This window comes from Trachypithecus francoisi, unplaced genomic scaffold, assembly GCF_009764315.1.
Source record: "Trachypithecus francoisi isolate TF-2019V2 unplaced genomic scaffold, Tfra_2.0 Lachesis_group3, whole genome shotgun sequence".
NCBI lineage: Eukaryota > Metazoa > Chordata > Mammalia > Primates > Cercopithecidae > Trachypithecus > Trachypithecus francoisi.
Window position 1 is genome coordinate 81,347,519 of NW_022681468.1, and position 12,736 is coordinate 81,360,254.

Genomic DNA, 12,736 nt, shown 5'->3' on the forward strand with positions numbered 1-12,736 from the left:
CCATCCTGTCCCTTTCTCATCCTGAGTCTGCCATTGTGTCCTTATCTCTTCACCAGACACAAAGCAAGCCCTAGTCCCAGGGAACTATGCACCTCGGGGCTAGTTTTCCCTCTGAGAGGGGTGGGTTGTTATTTCAGGGCCTCAATTCTGGGGCTCTGAGCTTGACCTGACCAGCGCTGAGCTGCCAGCAATACTCTCTGCTGCCCCTGAATCCAGAGAGGGGCATTTCCTGCTTAACTGAGTGCGCACTCTGCACATTCTCATACTAGCTGAGAACTGCACCTTTTAGAAGGGAAAGGGGCAGTTTTTATTGGCAGCCAGCTATCTAAGGCAGTCATAAACCAAAGGAAAGAGAGGCCCTGTTGGTCAGGTGATAAAGAGGATTTATTACTGTTCTTGTGTTTCAGATCAAAGGGCAGTTTTTTTCTGGTTAGTGGTTTGAATTCAGGCTTCCAGAAACAACATCTGCTGATGACTTGTGTTGGCATGTCAGACTTACCATCTGGCCCTTAAAATACACTTTTCAGGTGACCTTTTGGGGAAAAAAAAAATAACTGGCTTTAACAGAAACCCCACTTCTGCTGAGGAAACAAGGATGGATAGATAGCCTAAAAAGCAATGAGAAAAATATCCCCAGCTGAGTTGCGGTGACTTCTTCTGGAGGCTCACGCTCAGGTCCAGCTGGGGAACCAGCTCTGAGTGGATAACTCCTGCCTTCTCTTCCTGCATCCCCTTTGTGCAACCCTGTCTTGTCATCTTATTCATTCTCTTTCGTGACAGCGTCTTAATGCACTGTTGCCTGTGGGGCCCATTTCGAGTTCCTTCAAGGAGAATTGGCCAGATCTGCCTGAAAATGCAGACAGCCCTGCTGGAGGCCAGAGCCTCAGATTGCCGCTGTTGGTGCAGATGCAGAGAGAGTGAACTTGGATTTAAGGTCTCCCTAGTTCCTTCCTCCCTTCTCCAGTCTCTGTGACACAGAGATAATGATGACATGGAAATGCTGGCGTTACAGCGTCAGCTTGTTTAACAACAGCAGCAGCTTCCGTGATTTCAATGGGAGAATGGATAGTGGAAATCTGGGGAAACATTTAAGTTATTGAGTTGTGTAGAGAAGGCTAAAGGGAATAACTTTATGACAGTCTTCAGTTCTAGGAAGGGTGATAGTACAGGCATTTATCTTTCATGTCTTCCCACACAGAATAGAGCAATCAATAGTGCGCTGATAAAATTCTGCTAAAACAAGAATTTAGGTTAATGATTAAACCATGAACCAGGTTACCAAGGAAGATTGTGAAATTGCTCTTCCTAAGGCGGAGTAGACAATACCTGGATGTCATCCACGCAGGCGTCCCTCCCAGAGGGGGCTGTACAAACACTGGATTGGATCACCTAACCAGATGGCCTGAATTCTTGACCCTGGTGCCCTGTTTCCCTGATACTGTGGCCAAGTTTGCTAGGTAGTTGGGAAAGCAATATGGAATCGTAGTTAACATCTTGTGTTTGAATATAGCTCTGTCATTGACCATCTCGGTGACCTTGGGCAAATGCTTCATTTCTCTAAGCCTCAGTTTTCTCATCAGTAAAATAGAGCACTATTCTTTATGAGAATGGTACCTACCTCCTAGAGTGTTCAGAGAATTGAATGAGTTCAAAGCTATTAGCACAGTATGTAGCACATATAAATCTAAATTACTATTATTTATAATCATTTTCATATATATATGAAATATATATATGAATTTGTATATATATATATTTTTTTTTTTTTTTAAGCGACCCTGCCCTATTCAGTCACATAATGAGCATGGTTGAGGGATTGGAGAACTGATACTGGTGATTGAGGATCCTCAACACAGGGACAGGGAAGGAATGGAGGAGAAGATTTTGTGCCTCCCAAACCCAAAGGGAAAAGGGTATGGGAGGGCCTCCTGCTAAATGTTGATACTATCTAAACACAGATCAGCCCTTGAAACAGGACCTATCAGGATAGAAACTAATGCAGCCACCAAAGGCAAAGGAGTCTCTGGCTTGACCAGTGGGAAAATGTATGCCTAGCAGTTACCTGCTTTCACTCAGGAGGTGTGAGGCATGGACAGCTTGTGTTTATTTTGGTTTCCCCTCCCTTAGGTAATCTCGGGGGGAAGAGGAGGGGTTACTAGTGTCTGTTAATGTGTGTGAGAGTTTGAGAGTGTCATGGCCAGACTTGCAGTTGTCTGAAACTGGGATGTGTGCCTATGAATCACTGGCACTGGCAGTATTCCTAATGAGCAGACTGACCTCTCTAGATAAGGTGTGGCTATTTTCCCAGGGCCTAGGACTCTTGATCTGGACCTGCTAGCATAGGCTGACCATGAAGACGTCATTTTACTGGACAAGCCACAGCCAGGCCTGCTGGTGAGGGGAGAGATCAGAGATGGAACCCAGGCATTCTACCCCCTAGACAAGCATGGCTCTGTTGACTCAGAAGGAGTAAGTTGTGCTTACAAGTAGGGGCCAGAACACATGGCAGAGTCCTGAGCAGAAAATGGCAATGCCAGGTGGCAGCTCCTAGAGCTCCCAGTTGAATAACGGCACCCAACCCCAGCTGGAGAGTTTGGCACACCTTTGTAGAGTCCAGTAGAAAAGGGTCTTTGGCCTTCTAACTTGTTCCAGGACTCCTGCAATGACCCAGGTGCAAGAGTGAATGAATCACTTTTGTACAACCCTGACTTCAAAATATACAGGTGTTCGTCGTCTACAGTGCAGATAGAAAATGATCCTTTCCCCTCCGCCTCCCCAGACTGACTCCCCTACCTCCACGCTGGTGAGCCTGGTTTGAGGAAGTATGGTTCTTTCTTGAGCTCCCGATTTCATGCAAAGTTAACCTTAGGAAAGTGACCACAATCACAGAATCAGATCTGCTCACTTTCCCTTGCCGAAAAGCACAATGTTGCAGCAGGTGCACTGCTTTGACGGCCCCACCATAGGCAGTGAGTCAGTAGACAAGAGCATTACCCACATTCAGACATCCTCAGATGACATTTCTTGCAGAGAAAAACATTGACCCACCCTGTTTTGCACTAGCCTACGTGTGTGAAGGAAGAAAGGGTGTGTGGCATATCTCTCACTGGGAGGGAATGGCTGCCTCTATCCTTACTACTTAAGGGGCTCAGGTCTGGGTCTTAGGAGCACAGGTCTTATAATATATAGTATTATACTATTATATTATTATAATATAATACTATTGTATCATAATAGTATTATAAAAATAAAATGCATCATTTTATTATTTATTTTTATTGATAAATAATAAAATCGTGACTGATACCAGGGAGATATAGTATCAGTATATCATTTTTTAGGTTGAGTAGGTTACATGTGTAGCGTTGAAAGAGAACTCTTTCCATGAGATATTAAGAACACAAAATATATCAAAAGGAAATTTTAAATTTTAACAACTCTGACACCTAAATTTATCCATTGGCATTTAGAGTTGGAGACTTTTTTATAGACATAAGAGGAGGCTGAGGTGTGGAGCAGCTGTGACTTTAGAGCTCAAGGTCATACAGCAGATTTGTAGCAGCAGGTATCCTGACCTCATTTCATGCAGTGCTCTTTCTGCTCTACCTCCCTGCCTTCCATATTCTAACACTCCTAATTCCTAGGGAATTTTTAAACAAAAACTAAAATGATACTACTTTCTTAGTACATTCAGGCTGCTGTAACAAAATACCATCAACTGGGTGATTTATATACAACAGAAATTTATTTCTTACAATTCTGGAGGCTGGGAAGTCAAAGATCAAGGTACTGGCAAATCATCTGTCTGGTGAGGGCCCGTTGTTTGATTCATACATGGCACCTTCTCATCATGTCCTCACATGGTGGAAGCGGTGAGGGGTCTCGCTTCAGCCACTTTATAAGGACACTAATCTCATTCATGAGTGCTCTGCCCTCGTGACCTAACTCCCTCTCAAAGGTTCCACCTTCTAATAGTATCACCTTGGGGGTTAGGTTTCAACATAAGAATTTTGGGGAAACACAAACATTTGGACCATGGCAATACTCAAATAGCAAAATGTCCGGTAACTGTATTTCTGCAAATCTCAGCTGGTCGTGGGCCAGGGGCACCCCTTAGCTCCATTCCAGATGCACTGTCCTGGTTACCAGGGTCTGGTTTGAACAGCAGCACAATCACAGTGCTGAAGATTAATGGTTGTGGGTAAATTGTCACAAGCCCATTAGTTGAAAGTTAACAGCTCATTAAATACCAGGACAGGAGCACTGATCAAATATTTATGGTCAGTATTTATTATGCACAACACTTAACCGCTCTGTGTTGATGTGATGGTCCATGTTGCTGAATAATGTATAAAAACTAGAAGCAGAGCAAGAAATAGAGGCCATACAGTGATGAGGTTCAGAGTGTGGCCAGGAAGTGGGACAGATCTGAGCTAGAGCCCTGGCTCTGCCATTTGCACCAACCTGGACTATATGTTTCCTGGACTATAAACTCTTCGAGGTCAGGAGTACTTAGAGACCTCTACCCTTCTTGGCAAGAACCCACATCACTGAGCACAACAGCCTGGGCACATTCAGAACTTCCCAAGCCGTGTGTCTGACAGTTGACTGACTATCAGTGTCAGCATTGCAGAACATCTGTGGAGGTCTTCACCGGCATCACCAGACAGAGGTACCAGGAGCTCTTTCAGCTGGTTTCCCAAGCAGAGATTAACTTATCAACATGAGGACTGGTCCAAAGGTCCCCTCTATCACATGCAAACCTGGCTGGGGACACTGCTTGTGAGTGTTGACCCTGCCTTTCCTGGTGGCTTAGCTGAGATGGCAGCCCCAGGGTTATAACTTACTTGTTGAAGATGTCAAGAAGAGAAAGAGAAGACTCAGGTTGCCCTGGCTTTTGCTGGAGAAATGGATTAGTGACATCTTCCAAAATGATGCAGAGCACCACTGGGTGAAATCAATAGGATCGGCCTTACTAATTCTTTATTTATTTATTTTTTTTTGAGACAGAGTCTGGCTCTGTCGCCCAGGCTGGAGTGCAGTGGCCGGATCTCAGCTCACTGCAAGCTCCGCCTCCCGGGTTTACACCATTCTCCTGCCTCAGCCTCCCAAGTAGCTGGGACTACAGGCGCCTGCCACCTTGCCCGGCTAGTTTTTTGTATTTTTTAGTAGAGACGGGGTTTCACTGTGTTAGCCAGGATGGTCTCGATCTCCTGACCTCGTGATCCGCCCGTCTCGGCCTCCCAAAGTGCTGGGATTACAGGCTTGAGCCACCGCGCCCGGCCGGCCTTACTAATTCTTAAAAGGCAGAGAGCCTGGTCAGGATGCAGATGACAGGGCTTTCTGCAAAGTTATTGTCTGCAGAGAATCACCTGTTCTTTGCTCAAAGGATTTCTGAGCCACAGAACCCTAACCCCAGTTGTTCCCAGCCCCAGCCACAGGAATTAGTCCCTGATACCAAACTCTGGATACATGAGGAGTTACAATTCAGCCTCTGTTCTGCCTTCTGGTTCACATCACTGTATGGACTCCTTGGGAAAGATCTGGCTAAGAAAAGTGAAGACAAATTTAATTTTATGTTCTGTACCTGCATATCATTTCCTTAAATACATTATCGTGGGCTGGCTGGGCTTGGGAAAATATTGACTGATACTGTGGTATTTTATATTCCCATTTAAAAGACCTAGTATATCAATAGACTATGTTTTACAAACACCAATGGAAAGGCATAAATCAAAGTCAGGATCTGGTGTGTTTTGGCCCTGGTGAATAACACAATTAAATTGTGAAGCGCTGTGGACTTGGTTGAATGTCCAGGCTGCATATTAAATAGATGGTTGTAGATTGTCTCACTAAAAGCTGTTGATTTTTAATACTTCATGAGATGCCAGTAAATACAATTCAGGGGTGTCACTTCTCCTGGATAGCTGGGAACCCCAGCTGTTCCTAGGGTAATTCACTCATTCTGCCTGTCCATTGGTTTTTTCATTTGTTCCTTCACTGTGATGAAAGAACACCACACAGCACTCCCTCCCGCCTGGATGCATACACCAGCAAAGCTGTCATGAGGCAGAGTAACAAATGAAATGTCCCAGGAACTATTTGAGAAACTGTTGCAAAATTAAAGGTGCTACTGTAATTAGTAATGGTGATCTGCCACAGAGAGTAGAATTTTGTGTTGCTTCACATTGTGGAGGTGGAGCGGGAGCAGCACAGTGAAATCTCCCTGGTAATACCTGCTAAGAAAGTCTTACTTTTCTCGTTCCTCTCTCTCCTTAGCTTGCCATGAAGCACAAATGTTGAGAAACTGCCTATCCTGGTGACCCTTCTTAAGAGAAACTGAAGAGTTTGTTCAGCAGTTTTTACAAGAATTCGGGACCTCCGCTTGCTTCTTTTTTTCCAATATTTGGACACTTAGCGTGGTTGTTGTTGTTTCTTTTCAGATGTTGATGTGCAAGAAAGGGTGTTGCATTTTTACATTTCCCTAATGATCTTGCTAATAAATACTACAATAGCATCAGCTTCATTTTGGGTTTTTCCCTCCCCCCACTGTGTGTATGTGTGTATATGTGTTTTGAATATGTTTTCTTTATTAAAAAATATTTTTTGTAGTTTGAATATGATATTGGGACCAAATGATAAGCTGCGCTGGGTCTAAACTGGCAACGTGTGTTTTTTTCTCTGACATTAAGCAGGAAGACATTTTAATGTGGTGACATCAGATGTTATTTTTCCTAGATGAAAATGAAAGTCAAGCAGTGATTAGTTTCACTCACTGTCCTAGCTACACTTAATTTGAAGATTAAAATTCTACATTGTAGAAAACAATTGGATTTATTGGGAAAAACAGCAGTCTTAGATTTTGCTCCTTGCATAGTTATCTTTTGCATGAACCATCACCTGCATTCAAAAATAAAAAATCAGAATCACAGATAGAAATATCTTTCCTGAGTTACAGCTTAAATACTCTTGCCACTTGTATCCAGGGTGTTTATTTGGAATGATCATATGAAGGATAAAAATTTGAGAGTAAAGGCCTAAAGAAAAGCCTACCTAAAACCCTCTGTGTATTCACAGATGTTTCTCTTGTCATTGTCATAGTGATGGTCGCTGGTATGGAAAAGCGCTTATATTTTTATCAAAAAATTGTCCGGATAAAAGTCTGTGTCAATGATAATGTGAACAAGTAGAACATTTAAAATATTTGTCTTGTCTTTTTACAGTCACGCCTATTTTAGAGACACCTTCATAATGTCCTTGGGAAAGGGCCTTTAGTTTCTTGGTATCTGGATTTTGGAGGTTTTGATGTTGTTTTTGCTATCTATTTATTTGATGTAATTTAACATGTGAGTTTCTTGACAAATTGCATTTCATGGCAGTTGCACCTTGCCTGGTCTGATATAAAACACCACAATCACAAACCTTTACATTGCAGTCAGTTTCAATACAGTTAGTCACACACCTCGTGATTTTCAATTACTCAAGATAATAAGGGGCTTGGAGTTTAGAAGTTTTGTTTCCTAGAGGGTTAAAATGCTAAACATAAAAAAGTTGTGCTTTTTTATGAAACAAGGAGACAAGCTGCACATCTCAGACATATTGTAAGCCTACCACTGCAGCGCATTGATTTTTAAGCTGCCTGAATCTTCAGGACCCCTATCTATTCCATCCTATCCATTTTGCCAATTGAGTTGATGTGTATTGCAGCCTCTTACATAGGAGCATAAGATGACTTTTGGATTGTTAATACTGATTTAAATAGCTTAAGTTCTCCTAACTAATCATTCCCAGGGAGAGAGAAAGTTTGTCTGTTGGGGGAAAAAATATTAGACGGTGCACATTAAAAGGGAGATGAGATTTGTTGGAGACAAATTTCAGAAGCCTTTTAGATGATCCAACTCAAGAAAACCCTCTATAAAATTTAATAAACTATATAAGTTAACTATAATATTTTATACTTTCTTTTTGGTGTCTTAAAAGTTTAAAGAAGCGAGGAACATGCCATTTGGTGAGTACCGTTGGAAGCTATTTTTATTTCTAGGAAAAGCCCCAAATATCACTCCAAATAGACTTTGCAGACCTCAGTTCAGAATACACACACAGAGAGAAAGGTTGGGGGGGGGGGGGGAGAGAGAGAGAGAGAGAGATTTATCTTTCCAAATGGGATTCTGGTTTCAGAGAGAGTTGGTATAAATAATTGAAAGGATAAATCTAAAACCCCCTGACAATCTGCCAAATTCAAGAACAGAATTAGTTGCCAACTCTCTAACAACAGTGTTTGGGAAGCTGCTTCTAAAGTAGCTGAGGATGAGGTCATAAGCATACTGTGAAACCCAAGATTCTTCTTCCCTGCTAGAATTATAATAGTTACTGTTGATACATGTAACTATTCCATGAGTTGCCCTCTTTCCTCACTCTCTGCTTATCCTTTTAGACCTAAGTCTCATTGGAAATAGCCTGAATTAGAAGAAAGCCCACTTGAATCTTTGTTAGCCCCTGTAATGATTAGTTTCCAGGCTGTGTTCATACCTTTGACCTCTCAGTGTCAAAGTCCTACCTAGGCCTCCCCACAACAGAGAGGGCTGTAACAGCAATCCCTGCTCCTCCTTTACCTCCCAGCCTCTTGCAGAGGAGCCCAGTGATAACACATGTGAAGTTCTTTGCTATCCTTTTGTAGAAGGTGCTGCAGTACAAAGTATTAATACAGTCGAACTTAGACAAAATAACTCTCATCATTTGGGACCAGCTTGTTTGGCTGAGCTTGTCAGAAGACATTTCATTTGTTTCTTTCATTTCTGCACTTCTCTATGAATTTGGGGATACTATATTTCTGTGAAGGACTTACTGTATGGACAACTCATAAGGGAAAAAAACTTTCCAGTATTACCACTTCTTCCTGGAATATAGCTATAGTATTTCTCACTAGTATTAGATACCTGTGTACAGAAAGTATGCAGTTATTCAGGTTAATGTTTCATATTAAAGAATGTATTTGTAAAATGTAACATGATCAGTAGTTACCTTTTTTCAAGCTCTGAAGAAGTTCAGATTACGTGTTAGACTTAAATTACAGTGAAATCTGTTTTAATACTACTTTTGTGGCTAGCAAAGGTTGTGTATCTATTTAAAATTATGTACAGGATGCCCTAAATAAAGGGCATTAAAGATAGGTTTAGCTCTTAATTTTAGAAATTGTGACACTACTGATGTCTGTCGTACAGTTATTAATTCTTCAGAAGTTCTCTGAGATGTCAAATATAATTTTTGTTTAATTCAGAGATAAGTAACACCTGCTCTATTGATTCACTGTTACAGCAAACCCTAATTTTGTCATTAAATATTTTAACTCTGTGATGAAATTTGTTTCTTGCAGTTATTTATGAAATCTATAAAACACTACCAGATAAGTACATGTCACCACATTTTTTTATACTAATAGGAAAATCTTACATGCCTAAGGGGAAACCTCAGAACTAGTATTAGCATGATGATAAAATGTCATTACATATGTTCTAATGGAAGAGCTTGGAATGTAATAAAGACTAAAGAGCTAACCTTAATTTAGACAATGGAAATCTATTCAGCAAGTTTCTTTTTTCCTTCTCCTGGGTGAAGCAATTAAGCTGATTAATAATTACCTTTCTCCTGATATTAGTGATGTGTGCCATTCGAGTTCATATTATAGCATGTGCCCTCATTCAGCGAACTAGTTTCATGCCCTGTTAAATTGGAAAGAAGACTTGCTTGTATTGTGTCAATTTATTTTTATGGAAAAGCAAATGCAACATATTGCATCACCCCATTTGTTTTCAAGGGAAGTGATTTGGGCGACCACTGCAGCAGAACAGCTGTCTCTGGGTTGGCGTGGACGCTCGATAAAGCAAGGAGGACTTGGAGATATTTCCTGGGAGGAGTGCAGGTGGAAAGGAAAGACTGCAATCTTCACTTTTCAGAGAAGAATGAGTAGAGAGATGGTTTGGGTAGATGAGGACCCAGCCTTAAGTGAATTATGCATTTAAAGGCACTTGCTCTTGTGAACTAAATTATAAGCCGATTGCCCTGCAAAGATTATCCTTTTTTAATATAATTTTTATTAGCGATTGTACCACAACCAACTCTCAAATTTTATGGGAGGATTAATATAAGAAATCGGTGGTACCTTTTCCCCTGCATCAATGAGAACATACTTAGGAAAAACGATTGACTTATCATAATCATCATCCGCCTCAACAAGCAGATTGGGGCAGATGTGGGGAAACAAGGGGAGGCGCGGTGGAAAACACCAGAAATAAATTTCAAGATGCAAATGTCTGAGTATTGTTTTCTGTTGCTACCCATTCTGTGTGCCTTTCATAGGCTAACTTGTGTGGTAGCCGGAAGTATGTATGCATGTTCACCTAAGCACTCTCAGCAGGCGTGGAGAAGAGAGCTGTGCGCTGCTCCTGCATAGCCCCCTGAGACACTCTATGCCAGCTTCCTGCCCATCTTGGCACGGGTGGGCAGGGGACAGTACTTCCTACTGCCAGTGAAATTGTGGCAGTGCTACAGGTGGACCATTATCAGAGCATGAAGACAAGCAAAGATGTAAGAGACATGGAAAAAGGACACATCCCACCCACAAGGCAAGTCTCACGTTCTCTAAACGTGAATGCACTAACAGTCCTCTTTAACAAGATGGTGCAAAGGACGGGTTTTCTTGTGGTTTGCTTTCTTAAAATCTAGAAAATATATCTAAAATGTATTTTCAACCTGATGCAACCAACCTGATGCTAAATTTGCCTTCATTTATACCTTCGCCCCAACCTTTTGAACAGTCTTCTTTCTCCTGTTCATACCCTCCTTGCTTCCTGGCCCTTCTTAAATCCTGCTTTAGCTCTCCCTAAGGCGTTACCCGTAAATAAAGTATTGGTTTACAGTGGCTTCTTAGAGCAGTTCTTCCACCCTGGCTGCCTGCCACAACCAATTGGGGAGCTTTTAGAAATAAACACATTTTACTCCCAAATTTGCCATTTTGATGTCCTTGGTCATGTTGTGTTTTCTAAAGGGAAAAAAAAAAAAAAAAAAATTCCAGCAGGTCTGGGATGATCAGGCACCTGGCTTCCCCAGATGTTTACTAGATTTTAAACCAGCAAATTAAAGCTGTTGAGGGCCAGGCTCATGCCTGTAATCCCAGCACTTTGAGAGGCTGAGGTGGACAGAACACTTGAGCCCAAGAGTTCGAGATCAGCCTGGGCAACATGGTGAAACCCCATCTCCACAAAAAATATAAAAAATAGCCAAGCGTGGTTGTGCACACCTATAGTCCCAGCTACTGAGGAGGCTGAGGTGGGAGGATCACTTGAGCCTGGGATGCTGAGGCTGCAGTGAGCCATGATTGTGCCACTACACTCCAGCCTGGGTGACAGAGCAAGACCTTGTCAAAAAAAAAAAAAAAAAAACTATCGAGAAAATTAAATATAATGTGCATTTAAGCTGTATTACTACTATAGTGTAACCTGCCTTAACCTCCATTTTATTTTCTCCCTTGAGCCTCATCTGGAACCTCAGGATTTCCAGAGTTGTTATTTTCACTTCCCACCTCTCTCCCTCCCCTAAAGTTTTCTGACACATTTCTTCTTTCTGCTCACGAGTCATGAACCTGGGCATAACAGTGTCTGCCCCCGTGGTCCATCTCACTGGCCACTGATGGACGTAGTTCGATGAGGCAAAGCTGCCTTGCCTCCTTCAGCCCACAGGGACAAATGGACAGACCTACATGATGCTGAGTTGTTTGCCGATGTATATTATTATTGCTCTCACATTTTGTCTGTTAGACATTTTAAATGCTACTGATTTTCTCAGATAAAGTGGAGATATTTTTGTACATTATTTTCCTGTCTTTTGCATACTCAGCCAGCCCAAGGATGCCTGTTTCTATGGCTCCCAGCCTCATCACACATCCAGACTTAGATGTGTCAAGAGCTGGACAGGAATTTCTAGTCCTGCAAGTCCCAGGTGTCACTTGTCAACACCAGATATGGAGCCTTTGTCCCATGACATTGTATCACAATGCTTTGCCACTTTGATGACATGGAAAGAAGAAAAATGAGCCCATGAGTTCTCTGAGCTTAACCCTGTGATTTAAAACATGGCTTGGATGACCCATAGTATCTGAAGAAAATCCCTTAATTGTAACACTGCATCCTTAGTGTTTAAAGCCTCAAGCCTTCTGTTAGCTTTCCTTAAAACAATTCCTTTCTTTTACTGTTCCAGGAAGATAAATCCGGTTTCTACTATTAAATGTCATTTTATTCATAGTACAGTGGCTTCTTTCAGGGGATGTTTTGTGGTTTTGGAACTGGAGATACAGTGACTGATACTGGTAAACACATTTACATTGGTCCGAAACCTTCCAATACTGAAGGAGCCTTGGCATTTGGACAGAAGGAAAATGAGGGAAATAAGAATGTATGAATTGTGCCCTCCCTGGCACCTCCTGGGGTGGAAAAATAAAACGCGTCGCCTTTTAACAGGCGTGGATGAGGACAGGGAGCCCCCTTGTGGTGATTTCCTGGAGGCAGCATTGCATCGTATTTAAGATGAGGACCTAGGTTCATCTGCCCTGCTCTGAAATCCAGCTCCAGTTTTACCACATGTTAGGTCTTGAGTAAGTTACTGACTCTCTCTGTGCCTGTTTTCTTTAAAATGGGGGTGATCATTATAAGGATTGATGAAATAATGAATGTAAAACCTTTAG

General features: G+C 41.9%; 1 protein-coding gene across 2 annotated transcripts in view; it reads left to right on the forward strand.

Annotated features, from left to right (window-relative positions):
- Positions 1-9,359, forward strand: part of STXBP6 (syntaxin binding protein 6) — a 260,670-nt gene extending 251,311 nt beyond the window's left edge. For both annotated transcript variants that reach the window (XM_033188373.1, XM_033188374.1), the window contains one exon: positions 6,280-9,359. In XM_033188373.1, the coding sequence (XP_033044264.1) occupies positions 6,280-6,303 (24 nt within the window). In that variant the 3' untranslated portion in view covers positions 6,304-9,359. The remainder of the gene's footprint in view (positions 1-6,279) is intronic.
- Positions 9,360-12,736: the final 3,377 nt, after the last annotated feature.